At 47.4% G+C, this 20,011-nt stretch overlaps 1 protein-coding gene and 1 long non-coding RNA gene across 2 annotated transcripts; one reads left to right on the top strand and one right to left on the bottom strand.

The window, feature by feature from the left end:
* Nucleotides 1–1,744: 1,744 nt before the first annotated feature.
* FKBPL (FKBP prolyl isomerase like) lies at nucleotides 1,745–4,490 on the bottom strand. Its single transcript, XM_083160128.1, has 2 exons — nucleotides 4,287–4,490; nucleotides 1,745–2,915 (listed from the first exon to the last, which is right to left on the bottom strand). The coding sequence occupies exon 2, from the start codon at nucleotides 2,875–2,877 to the stop codon at nucleotides 2,065–2,067; it is 813 nt and encodes a 270-aa protein (XP_083016254.1). The 5' UTR covers nucleotides 2,878–2,915; nucleotides 4,287–4,490; the 3' UTR covers nucleotides 1,745–2,064.
* Nucleotides 4,491–4,651: 161 nt separating this feature from the next.
* On the top strand, nucleotides 4,652–13,328 carry LOC146036250 (uncharacterized). Its single transcript, XR_014460792.1, has 3 exons — nucleotides 4,652–4,854; nucleotides 5,381–5,488; nucleotides 13,020–13,328. It is a non-coding gene; the product is annotated as an uncharacterized LOC146036250 (long non-coding RNA).
* Nucleotides 13,329–20,011: the final 6,683 nt, after the last annotated feature.

The following is a 20,011-nucleotide window of genomic DNA, read 5'->3' as shown; positions in this document are numbered from 1 at the left end:
CCGGTAACTTTAATTTTGAAGGACTTCCTGGTAAACTACATTTTTAGCCTCTTCTTCAGGCTGGAGAATGGCCAGGTTGTCAGAGGATCGGACTCTGGAACAGACAACATACAACTGATCATGGGAGAAGCAGCCACTCCTCAGATCCACACCAGTCACTTCCAAACTCTACCCCTAATCTTTGTTAATGGTCATGACTTAGCACACCTTTACCAGGAACTGCAGCCGTTGGAACTGGAAGTGGTATTCCAATGGGATCAGAGGAATCCTCAGAGAGAAGACAGTTTCTTCCTGGCTGACGCCTGTGAATATTTGTCGAAATTCAAGTAGGGCTGTGTCGAGTCTTTACCTGCAGCCATTGCTCAGTTTGGGTGGATTCAAGTTGCGTATAAGCATTATGGCGCCGCCGACCTTGAGATAGAGTATTCCCGAGTGGGTTCACAGTATGCAGAAACATACCCTACAACATCTGAAGAGTAAAAACTGGTACCAATTCGGTGAGGGGGTGTGACCACGGGTAAAGGGTGTGGCCACTTACAATAGGCAGTTGGAGACTCAAAAGGTACAGGCCATAAAAAAAGGTGCAGTTGGATGTATGCAGAATCTGTACAGGGTAATGAATGATATCCCGACAGGATCGCACCAATCACAATCCTGGGATTGACCTCTATAGACATAATGGATCTTGGCAACGGGGTGCTATCATGTTGGCAAATGTGAGGGCATGTCGTAGGCATGTGGGTGAATTTGTGGGTTATGATGTGTCTTGTGCACGCCTGAAAAGATCCATGTATGTGCTGAAAATGATGGCGGTAGTTTGCACTAAATATGGATGGAGGCGGTACATAGATTGCTTTGGGCCAGATGCACTAAGCTTCAAAAATGATAAAATGGAGAGTGATAAACAGCCAGCCAATCAGCTCCTACCTGTGGTCACAGGCTGTGGTTGAAAAACGTCAGGCAGGAGCTGATTGGAGAGTGATAAACAATCAGCCAATCAGCTCCTGCCTGACGTTTTTCAACCACAGCCTGTGACCACAGGTAGGAGCTGATTGGCTGGCTGTTTATCACTCTCCATTTTATCAATTTTGAATCTTATTGAATCTGGCCCTTTATCCACACTGGATTAGTGCTCTAGAAATGACCATATAGTCAAGAAGCGGATATTTGCTGTGGCTAAGGGCCGCTCCGATTAAGGCATTCGCAGCCGGGCACATGGGCAGTATTTCACTCAGGCAGCGTTGGGCAGGCCCAGCGAGCAGGTCTGAATCGGGCCTTTGGTATTACAACACCGGAACAGGTAAGCAGGAGCACCATACACCATTAAAATTATAATTTATAATTATATGAGGTTCCTGGTATAATATTGGTCAATTATATGAGCCACCAGACCACTCGTCAAGGTAAATTAGCCGGAAAGGTCCCTAACATTATAGGGGTTCACTTCTGCGCCCCTAAACCGCCCTATCCATACCATCCCAGGGCACCACACAAACAAAAAGATAAAGGGCCAGATGCACTAAGCTTCAAAAGTGATAACATGGAGAGTGATGAACAGCCAGCCAATCAGCTACTGCCTGACATTTTTCAAACCCAGCCTGTGACATGACAGGTAGGTGCTGATTGGTTGGCTGTTTATCACTCTCCATTTTATCACTTTTGAAGCATCTGGCCCAAAGTGAAGTATCAGAATGTCAGGGAAGTGAAATTGGCTTAGTGTTAGTAAAAATAACAAAACATAACATAAATAATACCATTTATTTGCACATAACATTTAACAAGCATCCAGTGTATCACTCATCATACCAGTCCACTTATATTTCTCATTCCTGAGGTAAATATCCTGAGTCATATTCTCTGACAGGACCCAGAGCAGTAACTAAGTAACTAGAGTGCACTTGTCACTCACTTACAGAGGAGGAGGCCATTTTGTCGATTGAACCAAAGCAGCCTATCAATTCACAAGGAACTAGCAACATCCTGGTTTCACCATATTACCATTTCCAAGTGCATTCAAAAGAACAATTATTAGTTCAGCACTTCTGCTTTAACAACAGGCACATTTTACATGAACATTTTACCCAAAGCCTTGCTGATCTGTGCCTGCTCGTTCTTCTCCCTTTCACGCACCCTTGCAATTTCCCTTTTTGCATCCTTGTTACCCGGATCCAATTTCAACAAGTTCTCAAAATCTTCCCTGGCACCCTTCCAATCTGACATGCCAGCTCGTGCCACCCCTCGCCGGTACAGAGCTTTCAGGTGGGCTGGCTCCTTGTCCAGGACTCGTGTGCACCTCTCCTCCGCCTCCCGTAACCGCCCCCTCTTGAGGTCACAAGCAGCCAGGTTGGACAGAAGAGCCACTTTCTCTTCTTCGGCTTCTCTGGGGGTACAAACCAAAAGTCTGAGGGCTCTGGCATATCGTCTCTCTGCCCCTTCAATGTTTCCATCCCTGAAAACTTTCCCACCCATTTCCCGGTCTCTCATGGCCCTTCTGATCTTCTCACCGGTGTCTACTTCCCAAGCTTCTTTCCCATTTTCAAAACTTCTCAAGCGCAAGAGGAACTGAATCCCGGATGCACTGTCCACCTGGCAGACTTCTCCAGAAAGCATGTTTTCAAGACACTGGTCAACTAGGCGGTCCCGAGCAGTGTCTCCTTCCCCCAGTTCTATCTCCATCCACGTGCCTGTGGGATATCCTACCTCTGATGAGGAACATAATGGAGCTGGAGGGTTACTAAGAGGTTCCAAAAAGATCATGCACTTTGAACACTCTTTGGGTTTGTCCAACCCAGACCCTGGTTCTAAGATGGTCTTTGTGAAACTCCCATCCGGGGACTGCCATGATCTACTGTCTGTGGTGGTCCAAGGACCCTCCATTGCCACTCAGGATTTCAGGTGAGGACAAGCCAGTGTATCTGGAAGAGATAAGAAAGAGATACAAAAGAGAAACATGTCATCTACTTACTTCACCTAAAGTATTTACAAACCACACCTTCTTAGAATCGGTCCCTCTTTTGGATCTATTGTAGATCTGTTTGGGGTCCATTTACAGAACTTTGGAGCGATAAAGTAACAGCCAATAGCTCCTTACTTTCACTTTTCAAACACAGCCTATTACATTGCAATCAGGAGCGGATTGGCTGAAATTTTATCTCTCCACTTTAGCTCCTTGGCTTCGTAAAAAGACCCCTTAATCTGTATATTTTATCTCTCTCCAAGGCTTATGGGGCCTACACACGGGACGATTTGAGGGCAATTTCTAATGAATCTCACTAGATCGCTTAGAAAATGCCCCTACATACACTATAACGATAGTGATGCACGGCCCGCTCATTGCTATTGCACAGTGATTTCATTTCATGGGCGTGGTGCTCAAAACCGGTGGGCATGGCCATAGAAATGCTGGGTGGGCCCCGGGGAATGCAGGCGTGCCCCTGCACACTTAGGGCGGGTGGCTCCAGCCACCAATTCAGACAACAACGTGCAGCAGAAAAGTAAGACCTGGGCTACCTTTCTGCTGTGAACTGAAGTCATAAAGTCATTTGATGGTGAGCGCAACCATCGAATGATTTTTCCTCTGTGTGGGCGCTTACGAGCGAATGTGGAAGCGTACACATTCGCTCACATTGTAGCCCGGGGATATGGGCTGCGGGCGGGCGAATGTGTTCGGTGGGCAGGGTTAACTTGCTCACTAGTCTCTGTAAATACACTGCCTAGTGAGCATCTGAATAACCCCCAGTGTGTGGGGGACTCACAGAGTTTTGAGTCCTGCTTAACAGTTGGGGGCATATTAGGGGACTTATGTAGAGAGATAAAGCAGACGGAGACAACGTACCAGGCAATCAGCCCCTAACTGCCACATAACAGGCTGTGTTTTAAAAATGGCAGTAAGGAGCTCACTGGCTGGTACTTTATATCTCTCTGCAAGAGTTAGTACATAGACCTAGATTTACAGATAGGACAGAGGGGACGTGAAAAGAACTGGCAAGCCGTAATGAACAGCTTTGCTCTGACATCTGAGACCATGCAAGCTGGCAGACAGTCTCATAGGGAGCGGGAGTGGGTTCCAGAGGATGGGAGAGGGTACATGAGGACCTATTCATTATATATATGAGGTATAGGGGATGTGTAATAATCATTACATCACTATATACAATATAATGCTGCAGCTGCAAACACATGATGCAATACGAAGCCCAGCCTGGATCCACAATGCTATGCCAGCCAGCTGCCAGGAGCCAGAGAATGGGGTACCAGGAACATACCTACAATGGGGAATTCCTTACCTCTTCCTAGCAGTGCTCAGGATGCATGGCGATCTGCTCCTGCAGCTCTATAGACAGGACACAGAATCAATCAGTAATATATTGCTACAACTGGCAACATTACTGCTATATATATCTGCATGCATCCCCTGCCAGGGACACTCTACAATGCTGGAAACAGTCAGACAGTACTGATACTGAACATCCAAGATACAGAGCCCAGTGTATGGGATATGCCGGGACTTGTAGTTCTGCAATAACGCATAAGCATAGGTGAAGCAGGGGCTAACACTACAATGACCAGCATGCATTGCGCGGATATAGGCGGCCGCTCAGTATCTGGGTGTACCAGGAAGTGCGGCAGAGTGGGAGCAGAAAGATGGCTGCCAGGGAGTGGGCGGAGCTCCATCGCCTTACATGCTGCTGTCCATGTATAGACACTGCCCCCAGCACTGCATAATGCAGCTTGTGTAACCTGGGGAGTGGTACTGCTGATCATCATAACAAGCAGAGACAGCAAGGAGGCATACACGTATACAGAGACAGGGTGAGACACACACACAGGAGATGGTGTGATTAATCATCAGTGGTGAGTATAATAGGACTATAACCGGCCTTGTTGCAGCTGGGCAGAGGGGTGTATAGGGGTCCCAGATAATGCATGGGGTGCACAGTGCCTGGGTTGGTGGATTATCTGCTCATTAAATGTTAATGCATGTTTACTCTGCAGGTTTCGCAGCCACAAGCATATACTCTACATAGACCTGACAGCCTGAATATATTGTAATTATTTTAATTAAGCGGGGAAAGCAGGAGACTAATTTAAACTTTGTGAAAAGTAATCAAACTTCAGGAGGTGTCTTCAAGAAACAATGGAGAAATGCTCTGCAGGCATGTTGCCATTTAGGGACCAACGGTGTGATGCTCTGCAGGCTGTCTTGCTACGTTGCGGGCATCTCAGCTGATTGGCTCCCATTTGTTGGGTCAGGGCAGTGGGGCGATGTTCTGCCGTATGACTCAGCAGGTGACTAATGAGGGAGAAATGCTCTGCCGCTAAAAGGTTCTTATGCGGACAGTCTGGCGCATTCCATAAACTCTGTCCTTTCTCCTTTTAGCGTGCCGCTATGTGGCTCGCAAGATTGCCGACTCCAGGCATGAGGAAGGCAAGGAGGAGAAGGGAGCAGCCATCGGATCCGGGATGCCATCGTGTTCCCTGCGCAAAGGTACTTCCTAGTGGATGTAGTATGTATGAGGATCAAGATTTTGCGTCGATGGTTAATAAGTCGACATGGACAATAGAATGACACAAGCAAAAGTTCAGCGTGGTAACAGTCGACACGATTTTTCTATAAAAAAATATTTTTAACTTATATATGTGTGTATATATATTTGTTTATGCTTTTAAGGCAGCAGTGTGATCCGAATTGCAACAACGTGGTCAATTGCTGATTTCCAGCATTATAGTATAATGAGTACGCTTACCATAATATCTCTTTTAAACCGGTCCAGAACACTTATGGATTATACAGGTTCCGCGGCTGACTAAATCCAGCTAAAACGGAGGCTTGAAGTCAGCCAGCCCCAGAACCTGTGTAATTCATGAGTGTGAGAAAAATACATGGTTTCCCCCAGCACACTAAGATTTAAATACTACATGGTAATAGAATATAGAGATCTTGGTTACATATATTTGCGCAAATAAATGAATACCCCCCCCCCCCCAAACCATCATTAAGGATTAAATGAGTATTGGGGGTCCCTATTGCTATATGTTTTTGTATATAGCCCTGGCCTCCTAACACTGGTGTGCTGCTCTGGGCTTTCTGGCCTTTGTTTAGTTTTTTGGGGTATCCCACTCAGCACCTAGATATAGCAATAGGGACCCCCAATACTTAGCCTTGATGATGGCTTGGGGGCTTATTCATTTATTTGCGCAAATATATTTAACCAAGATCTCCGAATCCTATTACTGTGTTGTATTTAAATCTGGTTACTGGTGTGTCTTTCAGTGTGCTGGGGGAAACCATGTATTTTTCTCTTACCCCTTATTACCCCGCCCTTTCCTGCACGTAAGTGACATCACTTATGTTATTGACCTTCTGCAACTATATATATAATTCATGAGTGTAGCGGTTTTCAGGGATAGTATTGTTAAGCCTAATTATGACCCTTTAATCAGGTACAATGTGTAAATGTATAACTTACCATTCACTACACCACGTACCTCACCCAGTGGTCCCTTTCCTGGGAGTGCCACCATTCGATGACACCATAAAAGTAAATCCCACAGTCACCAACAGCCGTGGGTAAAATGATTATTCGTACCAGTTTCTTATATAACGCAGTAACTTCCTGCTGTATCTCATACAACAATCTTAAGGCAACGCCTTGATCCATAGTTGGAAATTCTGAGAATTCTAATAGACACAACAAATAACATTAAGTCCAGCACTATGACACCACAATTCAGTATAGTGGTAATCAATACTTTCCTATTGGAATGAAGTCCTTAACCTCCACCCAATAGAATCAGCCTTATATACGCACTGTCAGCATTTTGATCATGGCTAATGTAACTACTGTATGAATAACCATTTGGTAACCGCACCAGTGTAAATGGTAACCTATTAATAGCTGGAATTTACCTACTAGCTGTCAGGTGTAGGCACTGGAGTCCTACAGTGTCACCTGATTACAAGAAGCATTACATTCTTATTTAACCTCATGGTCCCTAAACAATGAATCCCCCATCTACGTTCCGGTTGTAATAATAACCGGGACCTGTTGTGACCCTCCCCACCCCCGAACAACAGAGACTATCTAGGGGGGAAGGGGGTGCAGGCAAATATCATTCTCTGATATTGTAATGTTGCCAAGCAACCCCCTACCTGGGCACAATGACTCGCCAGGCTGTTTACTTGTAGCATAGCTGCCATCATTGATGAGTGGTGTTTGGTCACACAGATGTGATGACAGAAGATCACAAATACTTGTATCCCATCTTCAGTAGAACACCCATCTTAGTAGCTTTACCCCAGAGCGTGGGACGCAGTACACACAGCTCCCCCTGGTGGTGACAGTTCTCAGAGTAAAAGGGAACAGCCAGTGGCTACGGCGCTACTCTAGCTGGAAATCTGACCACACGCACTAGGGATGGCCATCTTTGCCATTGCAATCAATGGTTGGCATCGATGGCAATTCGGCAACTGGCCATCGATAGTGCTAAACTATGCAATGGATGACCATCGATATATTTACATATCGATGGTCAAGCATTGTGTTTGTTTGATTGGCCTGTGGGCCAATCAAAACACGGGGGCAGGGCTTTGCGGGTGTCGGGTGGCGGAGCTATGCTCCGTGTCCAGGCACTTTGAAGAAAAAAAAAAAGCAAAACATTGTTTTGCTGTTCCATCGATGGAGGGAAACCATCTGGTTCTCCCCCATCGATGGCAAAAGTATTCAACATCGGCCATAAACCATCAATGATTTCGAATCATCGATAGTCGATGGCCATCCCTAGCAAGCACACACTATAATACTAATGAATACCGATATTAACACAGTTCTGCTATACTCATAGTTCTGGTGACAGCACACATAGCAAGAGACTGTTCCATTATTTCCGGAGTGGTGTCATGGGCTGGCCACCCTCTGCCAGGCTCCACGCCCCCAGATTACCAGGATACCAGGAGAGGGGGAGAGTGCAAAAGTTTGGGCACAACAAATGACTCCGACTCGCACTCATACTGACTAGTGGCAGGTTTCTGGGTCACACCAGGGGCAGTGTCCTTTTAACCCAGGATCACCTTAGTATTAGTTTGCATTAAGGAGATAATCACTGTGGTGTCTGTATAATGCCACAGCTCATCCAGTACTCTGCTCTCTGACCTCTTATATAAAGGTCATGGCCTCAGGAATCGTCTACTCCACCCAGAGGAAGTGTGAGGGTTACCTGAGCCATGGGATTCCCGTACATGTCTTCGGGAGAGGAGTAACATGCTGTCTAAGATCCCCTTAGTGGTATAAAGTCACGAGACACCGTCAGTTCCCGCACTGGGGAGTTAGATGTATGAAGCAGTGAAAAGAGAGAAGTTGCTGCTACCTATCATTTTATAGAATGTTATTTCAAAGCTGATTGGGTGCCATGGCCCACTTGGCCCACTCTTTGCGGTTTGTGCCAGAGATGGGCCTGCAGTGAATTTATGTGGTACTAGTAAGTCCAATCGAAGCAAATGCTTCGAAAGCTAGTAGATGTAGTTTCACTTGCTGCCAACAGGTGACAGTGTTTCGGAGTCACTGGGACACTAGACATTATATAGATTATGAACATTGTATTGTAGGCTTAATATTTCATAACTGCTGATAATATAATTATTATCAGCATTTTATTTTATTATATATTTCCTGTTTAGAGCATTGATAACAATATTGGCGAAGTGTTGCAAACATTGTACAGTTACAATTGCATTATGCAAGGTGTGAAACTTTACTGACCAATCTCTTTACGGGAAACTGGTCCTTTTTTTTTTTTTTTTAACGTAATTTTGCGAAACTGCACAGAACAGAGTTGGTTGAATTACTTAATAAATGGATGGGGGCAGGGAGTATTTTTTAATGTACTATGTGTACTCCACAAAATAATAAGGTATACTCCCCCCCCCCCCCCCACAGTGCACTGCGTAATGCCAATATTGATATATAATTCTGCAGTGTCATGTGGTTGTCATAGTCACATGACACATGATATAGTGAATGTTGACTGCACTGTCATTCTTCCCAATTCCACTCGTCCTTCTGGCATCACATGATATTCTGTGAGCCTGAGGCAACCATACTTGTCTACCTCCCTAGAGAGATTTTGAAAAGGAGTTAATGGATTGAAGAAGGACAGCAAGAAAAATGTCATGAATACTTTAAAGGTGCTTCCTTTTCTGCTAAAAGACCAGAAAGTATACTGTAATGGATTGCTGCTTTAAGCTGGCATGGTAGCATTGTTTACTATGATTTTCCCCAAAAAAGTAACGTGGTTCCGGACTCTGTTGATGCAATGTATAATGAAGTAACAAGGCGTTCTGACAGTATAAGGGGCAGCCTGTAGGTTATGCTACAACTTACTGTTTCCTGTATTTGTATTACTGGAAGGCAAAATAAATGGTTTCTTGTTTAGCAACAAAAGCCAAATCCATTACAGCGTGCGTACGATTCTGTCAGTAATAATGCCACACAGAAAGAATCTGTACACCCTAGTAGGGTTGCCAATCCCGGGATCGGGATCCCGGGATTTGGCCCCAAAATGTCTGGGATTTCAATCCCGGGATTGGAGTATCCAATCCCGGGATTTCAGGATTAGACTGCGTGTGCGCAGTCTAATGCTGGGCAGCCTCTGAGCACCCGCTCAGAAGCTGCCCGGCTGTTCCCGACCCCGGCGTGCGGCCTGTGCATGTGCAAAAGGCCGCAGCATCCTGCAACAGATGACCGCACCTAGCCTCCCCTCCTGCCCAGCTAGTGCTGCCGCTACCTACCCGGAGGCACCAGGCAAGCACCACGGCAGTGCTGCTGTCTGCCCCACTCCCGCCCGCCTATGTAAGTAATTCTGCGGGGCGGCACCAGTCACCCCCCGCAGCGCTTCTCTGCCCCGCTCCCGGTTGCCACTCACCCGCCCGCCCATGTAAAGGTGGACAGGGCGTGTTTTTTTCTTTTAGGGATGTTAATCCTGGGATCCCGAGAATCCCAGGATTGAAAAAATGCCCCGGGATTGGCATCCCTATACCCTAGGTAAGAAGCACTGACGATGATGATAATAGTAAACTCTTCAATTTAGAGTAAGGCAAAAATGAGGCACTTTCCATAAATGTTGTTGGTGGTCACCTAACACCTAAGGTCCAACTCCAGGGCTTGGAACCCCACCCTAGTCAGCATAGACCACCCGTCTTAAAGCACCACACTAGTGTAAGTAAAGTTGGCCATACACCGGTCCGAGAGGTCCAGACCTGCTTTCCTTTGAACTCCCCGGTAGGACTTCTTCCGACTTGACACTTGATGTGCCATTTTTTTACATGCGATATAAGCACTGCGATGTTCCCTTGATGGTCCGATTCCGATTGATCTTGTGTGCTGCACATAATAGCCCTTATTCTGGTTCATTCGCAAAGGCAAATTCATTCTCAAGTGGACAAAACCATGTGCACTGCAGGTGGGGCAGATGTAACATGTGCAGAGAGAATTAGATTTGGGTGGGGTTTTATTTCAAAGTGAGATCTATATTGCAGTGTTAGAATAAAGCAGTCAGTATTTTCCTGCACAGAAACAAAATAACTCTCCCAAATCTAATTCTCTCTGCACATGTGACATCTGCCCCCCTGCAGTGCACATGGTTTTGTCCATTTGAGAAGGAATTTGCGAGTGAACCAGAATAAGGGCCAATATCTCTAGGATCTGATGTGATGCGCACGGGCATCGGCTCCGATCTGATGTCAAACACCTTCAATTTCACCCGAAATATCGGCCCAATCCGTCTAAACCGTCCCAAATTGGACCTGTGTATGGGCACCTTAAGTGTTAAAAGTAGCATAAGCTATGTGTTAAGCGTTCTATATGGGTGAGAAATAATGTTAATAGGGGCTACATAGGTAGTAAAATAATAAGGTGCTTAATTAAATATTTAAATGTGATACCCCAAGCAGCCAGGTCACATCTACCCAGGTGGCCCCGCGCCAGGGGCTACAATCAATCAATGTAGTCCCTCCAATAGTAATAATGCATTGGGACAGTGCGCTAAATGTTACCATGGTAGCACTGTATGTCAATAAATAATGATGAGTAAATCTACCCACTTTCCATTGAATAGCAAGCAGAGGTCAGAGGGGCCTGTGTGGTGGTCCTGGCTCGGCTGCCCTTGGCATGACCATATAGTTGGGCCTCAGCTGGCCGGCGTTGGTAGAGATAAAGGCATCTCTCCAGGCTGTTCCTAGCGGAAGCTATGCAGTTCTACATACATGGGACCAGTGGTTCCCAAACTTTCTTAAATCGTGTAAACAGGAGTCTCCGCATTTTATTTATACAGCGCCCCAAGGTCTAACATTTCTTATTAAGATCATCAAAAAGAATTAATAAGTTATGTAAAATTGTGTTGATCTGTCGCCCTTCGGGTCTGTTACATAGTGATGTACAGGGCGGTTCTGGTATAGATAACAGATCATTTCTAGGTCGACCACTAACGGTCTACACCTAAGAATGGTCGACACACCCTTGTTTGACGCAAGCTAAAGGTCGATATGTACATTGGCAATACAAGTTTTTCAAGGCTTTTTTTTTGTGTCTCTGTTGACATGGAGACTGTACAAGTGTACCGCGTCCATGCGTCAGGCACTTTTATACATGAACTCTGTGCCTGCACTTCTGTTTGTTCACATACTTTAACCCCTTGAGTGGTGGGTTTTGTTGGGGCAGGGCAAACCTACCAGGGCAGGTTTGTCCTGCCCCCTTCCACCCACCTGTCCGGGCACCCCCCTCACCTCCGCTCCGGCGTTTGTAAGCCGGAGCTCCTCTGCCGCTGCCCCAGCTGTCAGTCACAGCAGTGAGCACAGGCGGCAGGCTCGGGAGGACTCGGGCGCCTGAACTCCTGAGTGCTCCCGAGTACCCCCCGAGCATCCCCAAGCCTGCCGCCTGCTCCCTGCAAATCATGGTGGCGGGGGCAATGGCATGGGAGCTCCGGCGTATGACCGCCCGAGCACAGAGGTGATGGGAGGGGAGAGGAGGTGGGGGCTGCCCGCTGCGGCAGCGCAGCTGAACCTGGAAAATTTCCAGGCATACCACTCAAGTGGTTAATCGAACATACACATGCGTGGTCCCGCCGTTGCTATGGCCGGTCTGGATCATTTAAGCATGCAGTATATATCTAGTCAGAGAGTGCAAATCTCCCATATCTCCCATGTTTTAAGAAGTGATCTATGTCACTCTCACTCCTGTAATACCCACCCATTATTTAAATGTTTTTTGTTTTTTTTGCATAACACAAATCTCCTATACTATTCGCTCAGCGCAAATCTCTCAGTGTGTATGCCCCACATGCTTGGTAGCCACCAACACTGGTATTGCCTAAATCATTGACCATAAATAATTTCATTTGTGACTGGACCACTAACCTGTGGCACACCTGCAAGGCCACTGTAGCACCAAGACACAACAGCAGAGGGCGACACTTCAGGCAGGGAAGAGGAACTGCACGGGTTTTGGTAGATTCAGGATGCTAGAATGAACACTACCATTGGAAATTACTAATGTTTGGGTTTAGGGTTGGGAAGGGGGGGCAGCTAGGGTTCGGCTGCGGGCACGGTGGGTAAGAGGTGGGATTGTTGTCACTTGACTAACGGAATTCAGGTGTTTATTACAGTCTTGTTTGTTGACATTTTAATGGAGTTATTTAAACCCTCAATATGAACAAATGGGACATTACTTCCAGTATATGTATCATACCCAGATCCCTTTATATACAGGGCCGTCCAGACATCCACTGGGCCCAGGTACTAATGTGTGGTCAATATATGTGAATGCTGCCCTCCAATAAATCTGAGCCCAGGTGATTAGTACTCGCTCCCCTCCATGCCCTTGTTTACATATAAAGTACTACTGCCTACCCCAATAAATGACATGTTCCCATCCCCAGGGTATGTATTGTACTATGTGCTAGATTATGTCCATGCCATAGGTATACCTAATTGCTATATGTTTATTTTCCTTACTTCTCTATTTCAGGGTGTAAGAAAGACCAGGCGATAAAATCTCAGCCGCCGGCCCTTTCCACCCCATTAACCTCCGACATGCCAGGAGAGTCCCCGAATCCACCTGCCGCCCCGTCACGTGACCCGGTGCCCTATTAACAGCGCCCCCCCCCTCGGTGAGGAAGATGAAGAAGAGGATGTAGGCTTTGTGTGGTCCCTTTCCCCAGATACAGGGCCAGCGCAGTAGCAGAATGATCCTCCTCCCAGCAGCCTCTGAAGAAAGAGGTTGGGAGGAGGTGAGCGAGGCCGCTGCTGTGTTTCTGAATAAAGATCTGTAAAATCAGTTCTGTATGTGGGAGTGTAATTATGTGCCGCACAGAGTGTACGTATATGTGTACAACCAGCTGGACTGCTGATAATGTGCTCTGGCTTTTCTATTTAACACTTCACTGCCAGCCTTCAGATTGGCACTGGTTTGGCCGTCTTCTATAGAGATAGTGGATACACTTGTCTTTATTTACAGCTGACTATCAGTTTTCCACATTGAGCCTAATTCAGGTCGGCTCTGTAAGCAGCAAAATTCGCTGCTTACCGAGCACTGAAATGCTGCCTGGCCACATGCACAGACCCCACCACCATTGGAACGGGGACTAATTCAGCCCCTTCCGAGTGGTACAGAATCAGGCGCATTATTTTTGGTCATGCATGCTGCCATATTTCTCGGAGCGACTCTCCCGCAAGTCATTGACAAATGCATTATTGTGGTTGGTCGATTTGCCCCACTGATTATAAGAACAATTAAGCTATTTTTATTTCAGTAACCAACCAACCCCCTCCTATATATCCGTCATACAGTATATTCTACTACCAGCCATGTTACAAGATGCCATTCTATAGCAGATTGGGGGTTTATTACATCTTTGTGCTATCTGGAACCGAGTGTAGCATACATAAATACAGTAAGTCCTACGTTTATTACATGCACATCGTTGGACCGTTCCTGTGCAGTTTTACATGTTATTTGTTCTATAAGCGACATGGAGGCTGGCTCTGTACATGCCGGAGAATACAACTTTCTGCATAATTGTGCAGGATACAGAGTTGCCGTGGTAACCAGCCATTGGTTCCTATAGCGTGAGGAGGTGTGTTGTGACAAGAATTCGCTCCTCTACATCGGTTGGCACATTGTGTGGAAGCGGAAGCTGCAGTAAGGGCGGATAATTGGAGTCGTAGTAGTTTCATGACTGAAAAGCTGCCTAATTACTATTGCGGGGCTGTTATGTACGTTCTGTGGGGAACTAGAACCAGGTAGGATTCTGAATGGCTCTAATCAGCCACCGCGCCTGAATAATGCGAATGTCAGTAATTACAGCAGTTGTGCCATTCTATGTCAGTGGTCTCCCCAGCCGCCCCTGTTCGTTTTCAAATGCAGCCTGTAATACCCCTTTCACTCCAGAAAATGCAGGGACTTACCCGGCAATACAGTCCAGGGATAAAGCAGGGACATTCCCGGGTTGGCCCCTTTCACACCAGCCTAGTCCCTGCATTTTCTGGTGTGAGGGGGGAGAGACAGTGCTGGGAGGGCGCCTATGTGCAGCAGCAGGTGGTGGGCAGCCGAGTCCAGACTGTGGGGATCTGGGCAGTGGGGGCTGGGAACTTGTAGTGCTATTTGCTGGGAAGCACTGCTGAATTTGAAAACATTTTTAAAAGACTGTCCGGACGCTGATTGGCTGAGAGTGTCCGGCCAGTCTTCTCAATATGTTTCCAAATTCAGCAGCGCTTCCCGCCCCACTGCCCGGCAAATAGCGCTACAAGCGCCCAGTCATCCCCGCAGTCTGGACCCCGCTGCCCAGGTTAGCAGCTTTCACACCAGCCAGTAACCCGGGCTGGTTGCGGGAGCAACCCTTCTAACTAGCACGGTTGAAATCCTGGGAAATTTTCCCAAGAATTTGGCCCGGGAACCTTTCACACCAGCGCTAGTCGCGGTGCTAAACAAAAATCATTTTGAGATTTGAGCTAAAACCACGCAGGGCTGCCATCAGAAATCGTGGGGCCGGGACTGATAAAACAGGCAGGGCCCTCCTTCCTCTTCTCGGACCTACAATGTTTCTGATGAGACCTCCGGTGTATACAGCACTGACCGCACTACGCAACCTCTGCATTGCATCAAGGGAAATGTGATCTTTGTTTATGACAAACTATACTTCACAGACGCCAGTTCTAGGCCTGGGATTGGATCTGCAGCCCTCAAAACACCGCTCCATCTCATGACTGCATCAAGGACGTGTTTCTGGTCCTTTGTCATCGGCAACCTTCATTGAGAATCGCTGGGAGCATGCAGTACGGATTCAAGGTTACAGTGCTATTAGGCGTGCACAGCCTTGCATGCCCGGTATAAGAGAAAGCCTCTATATCAGTAATTACATAACAGCAGAGCAAACCCTGCAGAGATGCTTTGTAGTGAAGGAACTTAATGTTCCTGATGAAAGAGAAGTTCGGCCTGGAGCAGATGGAGAGATGAACACCTATACTTATGAAGAGGCTTGAAGCAGACGCAGCAGCGGAGCGGCGATGAGCTGGAGAGGACATTCCCTCACTGGGGAGCTCCTTGATGATATTACTATTATTGTCACGTATCGCAGTCTGCGAGGGGAATGATGAGCACTGAGCCAGTCAGTCTTCCTGACGCACGTAGACTGAACCCACAGAACCGCGCAGACGAACCCGCTGGTCTACTAGCTACCGACACAGTTCATTGAGAAAGTAAATCCACTTTCACTTCATCACTGTAATGGTTTATGGTTCTGAGTAGAGGTTAGTGTGGACATAACAGTACAACAAGCTGATGTGTAGGGCAAATACATGAAATAGAAACATGCTGCGGACAGGGTGTTCGCTGGGCGCACGCCCCCAAGGGGGTGTGGGGCCGGGCCATTTACATTTGGGAACGCCCAGCGTTTCATGGGCGTTACCATGAGAATGCTGGGCGTTCTCATGCAAATGATGCGGGTGCAGGGGGGCGGCCAGCCAGTGCGTGCGAGTGGGGGCGGGCGGCCAGGCATTCGCCTTGCTAATCAACCAGAATAACCCCCATAGTTCCTAATTCAGGTTGGCTCGGTAAGCAGCGAACATCGCGGCTTACCCAGCGCCTGAGTCGCCGCCCGGTCGAACGCCTGCCCCCATATCCCCCACCACCACCACCAGATCCCCTTGGGAAACATGCGAGGGGATGTGTACGCTAGCAGGAGAAATCATTCGATGATCGCAAACCATCGGATGCTTTCTCCTGCCTTTGCAAATAAAACCCAGTCTGTAATTACTTTTATTATGAGCGCTGGGATGAATACGGGTCAGGCGGCTGGCGTCCTGTGTGAAATGCGCATACACAAACCGCGACCCCCGGGGCTGGGGACGAATTCAGATCACTACGAGCGATTCTGAATCGCCCCCCTATGGAACATAACCCTACCCTATCCCAAGTATCACCCAGCATATACAATGTCCAATGAGGGATATCTAGACTTAAGCTGCCCATACATCTACAGATCGGTTGTCAGATTGGGCGGTTGGAACAAAATCCTGGTAATGGACGAGAGCAAATAACAGTTGACCATTTCCTTTAAATGCTGGAAAACTGCCAAACTGCCATTCAGATATTACCAGGTTTTTGTTCCAACCGGCCCAATCTGACAATCCATCTGTAGATGTATGGCCAGCTATATATATATTAAACATTCATTGCTGCAAGATGAGATGCATGGACACATCCCAGGAGACATTGGGAATCGCTTTATAAAATGGTGTAGCCCTGAGCAGCCAATCACAGGCCTGGTATTCTTGCTATCCCTCACTACGCATGATAAATTGTGCACCAGCCACTCAGCCCCCAACTGCCATTTTTCAACCCCCTGACAGTTAGCTGGAGTACCAGTGATCATACTCGGCGAGTTTTAAATAGCTAAATCTTGTTGATACATAACCTGGCCCCTCAACTGGTTGCTGTGGGTTACAGGCAGCACTGCACACTCTGTACCACGGCACTAAGTGATCTCCAGGGAGACACAAACGATCCTAAATCACAGCTATAAATTTGGAAGAAAATTGGAACAGAAGGGTTTATAAGATAATTTCGCCTTTTGCTACACACAGTATGGAGAAGTGTCACAGCGGCACTTACACTGAGCCTGTTCTACCCTCCCTGGCTGTTCAGCAGATGGAGCATTAATCAATATGTCTGTATGAATGAGAGACTTCCCCTCACACTGCCTGAGCTCTGTACTGATTTCATTGTGCTGCAAAACGCGTGTGTGGGAGTGAAGCGGCGGGCAGCAACTCCGCGCCACATGGGGGACTGTCAAATGTTTTCCTAATTCCCTTTAGTTATGAGAAGTAAAAGAACGTTGGCACAGCCGGGGTCCGTGTCCATGATACAGTGACCATTTTGTTAGAACCCATTTGATGGTGAGAAGAAATTCAGAAGCTAGAGCTCGATCCACAAAGCGCAGCTTATGATTCCAATGAACTACATCACACTTGGATAACTGGAGTGCTGCCAGGCACCTGCTACTCCCTGCTGGCTGCCCCTTCGCCTGCCCAGCTCCTCTTTTTCCTGCCACTGGCCCGCCTAGCGTGCCTCCCCCTTATCCGGCTCCAGTGCCATCTTTGCCATGCCTCTGCATGTTATGCCTTCAAGTGCTGCAGAGACCTCATATCAGTGTAAAGTGAGAGAGATTACTGGGCCTGATTCACTGCTGCATGCATAAGTCAACCCATGAGAAGTCTTATAAGGTTTTCTCAGTACTGGACATTCTGCAGGAGAGTCCCTGAAATAGCAGCAATCTCCCTCTCTCCCTCATTAGTCTAGCAATCTCCCTCATGTCACCTAGCCCACATTACACTGTTACATCATAGTTACCTCCTCTCCTGCATTCTGCAGGAGAGTCCCTGAAATAGCAGCAATCTCCCTCTCTCCCTCATTAGTCTAGCAATCTCCCTCATGTCACCTAGCCCACATTACACTGTTACATCATAGTTACCTACCCCCCCTGCATTCTGCAGGAGACTCCCTGACATAGCAGTAATCTCCCTCTCTCCCTCATTAGTCTAGCAATCTCCCTCATGTCACCTAGCCCACATTACACTGTTACACCATAGTTACCTCCCCTCCTGCATTCTGCAGGAGAGTCCCTGAAATAGCAGCAATCTCCCTCTCTCCCTCATTAGTCTAGCAATCTCCCTCATGTCACCTAGCCCACATTACACTGTTACATCATAGTTACCTACCCCCCCTGCATTCTGCAGGAGACTCCCTGACATAGCAGCAATCTCCCTCTCTCCCTCATTAGTCTAGCAATCTCCCTCATGTCACCTAGCCCACATTACACTGTTACATCATAGTTACCTCCTCTCCTGCATTCTGCAGGAGACTCCCTGAAATAGCAGCAATCTCCCTCTCTCCCTCATTAGTCTAGCAATCTCCCTGTTGTCACCTAGCCCACATTACACTGTTACATCACAGTTACCTCCCCTCCTGCATTCTGCAGGAGACTCCCTGAAATAGCAGCAATCTCTCTCTCTCCCTCATTAGTCTAGCAATCTCCCTCATGTCACCTAGCCCACATTACACTGTTACATCATAGTTACCTCCCCCCCTGCATTCTGCAGGAGACTCCCTGAAATATCAGCAATCTCCCTCTCTCCCTCATTAGTCTAGCAATCTCCCTCATGTCACCTAGCCCACATTACACTGTTACATCATAGTTACCTACCCCCTGCATTCTGCAGGAGACTCCCTGACATAGCAGCAATCTCCCTTTCTCCCTCATTAGTCTAGCAATCTCCCTCATGTCACCTAGCCCACATTACACTGTTACATCATAGTTACCTCCCCCCCTGCATTCTGCAGGAGACTCCCTGAAATATCAGCAATCTCCCTCTCTCCCTCATTAGTCTAGCAATCTCCCTCATGTCACCTAGCCCACATTACACTGTTACATCATAGTTACCTACCCCCTGCATTCTGCAGGAGACTCCCTGACATAGCAGCAATCTCCCTCTCTCCCTCATTAGTCTAGCAATCTCCCTCATGTCACCTAGCCCACATTACACTGTTACATCATAGTTACCTCCTCTCCTGCATTCTGCAGGAGACTCCCTGAAATAGCAGCAATCTCCCTCTCTCCCTCATTAGTCTAGCAATCTCCCTGTTGTCACCTAGCCCACATTACACTGTTACATCACAGTTACCTCCCCTCCTGCATTCTGCAGGAGACTCCCTGAAATAGCAGCAATCTCTCTCTCTCCCTCATTAGTCTAGCAATCTCCCTCATGTCACCTAGCCCACATTACACTGTTACATCATAGTTACCTCCCCCCCTGCATTCTGCAGGAGACTCCCTGAAATATCAGCAATCTCCCTCTCTCCCTCATTAGTCTAGCAATCTCCCTCATGTCACCTAGCCCACATTACACTGATAAATTTTTGATACATACATTTACATTAAATCATCAGCACCATTCCCCAGCACTTTACCAAGTATAGTAGCTCTTACTAACTGCTTTGGGGCTCATCCAGTGGCGTAACTACCGAGGGTGCAGGGGGTGCAGCTGCTATGGGGCCCGAGCTGTATTGGGCCCCGCTGCTCCCCCTGCGCCCTGTCACACCACCAGGCAGCCCGGCCCGACTATTACGCAGCTGGCGCTTAGAGTGAGTGCCACGATGACGGCACAATGTGAAGGCAGCTGCCGCCGGGATTAAGCTTCAGTTACCTCAGAGGTATCTAGGCTATAGACAGAAAAGCAGGCACGGTGCATCATGGGGATTGTAGTTTATCTTCAACTGGTCACACTTTGTACAGTTAACGATAAACTACAAATCCCATGAGTCCATTGTGCCCTGCTTTGATCCAGAGAGATTGCTGACGCTGACATCCTGCTGCATAATATGAAGATCCGCGTCGGCAGTCTGTGCAGCCAGGGAGGCATCGGAATGCTGCTCCCCCTGCACCCTGTCACACAGCGCGGCAA

Source organism: Crinia signifera, chromosome 9 (genome assembly GCF_055691185.1).
Source record: "Crinia signifera chromosome 9, ASM5569118v1, whole genome shotgun sequence".
Taxonomy (NCBI): Eukaryota; Metazoa; Chordata; class Amphibia; order Anura; family Myobatrachidae; genus Crinia; species Crinia signifera.
The sequence above is the reverse complement of the archived record's forward strand: the minus strand, read 5'-3'. Positions and strand labels throughout refer to the sequence as shown.

Bases quoted from the DNA above. Each gene is read 5' to 3' on its own strand.
- FKBPL (XM_083160128.1), bottom strand. From the start codon at position 2,877: ATGGAGGGTCCTTGGACCACCACAGACAGTAGATCATGGCAGTCCCCG.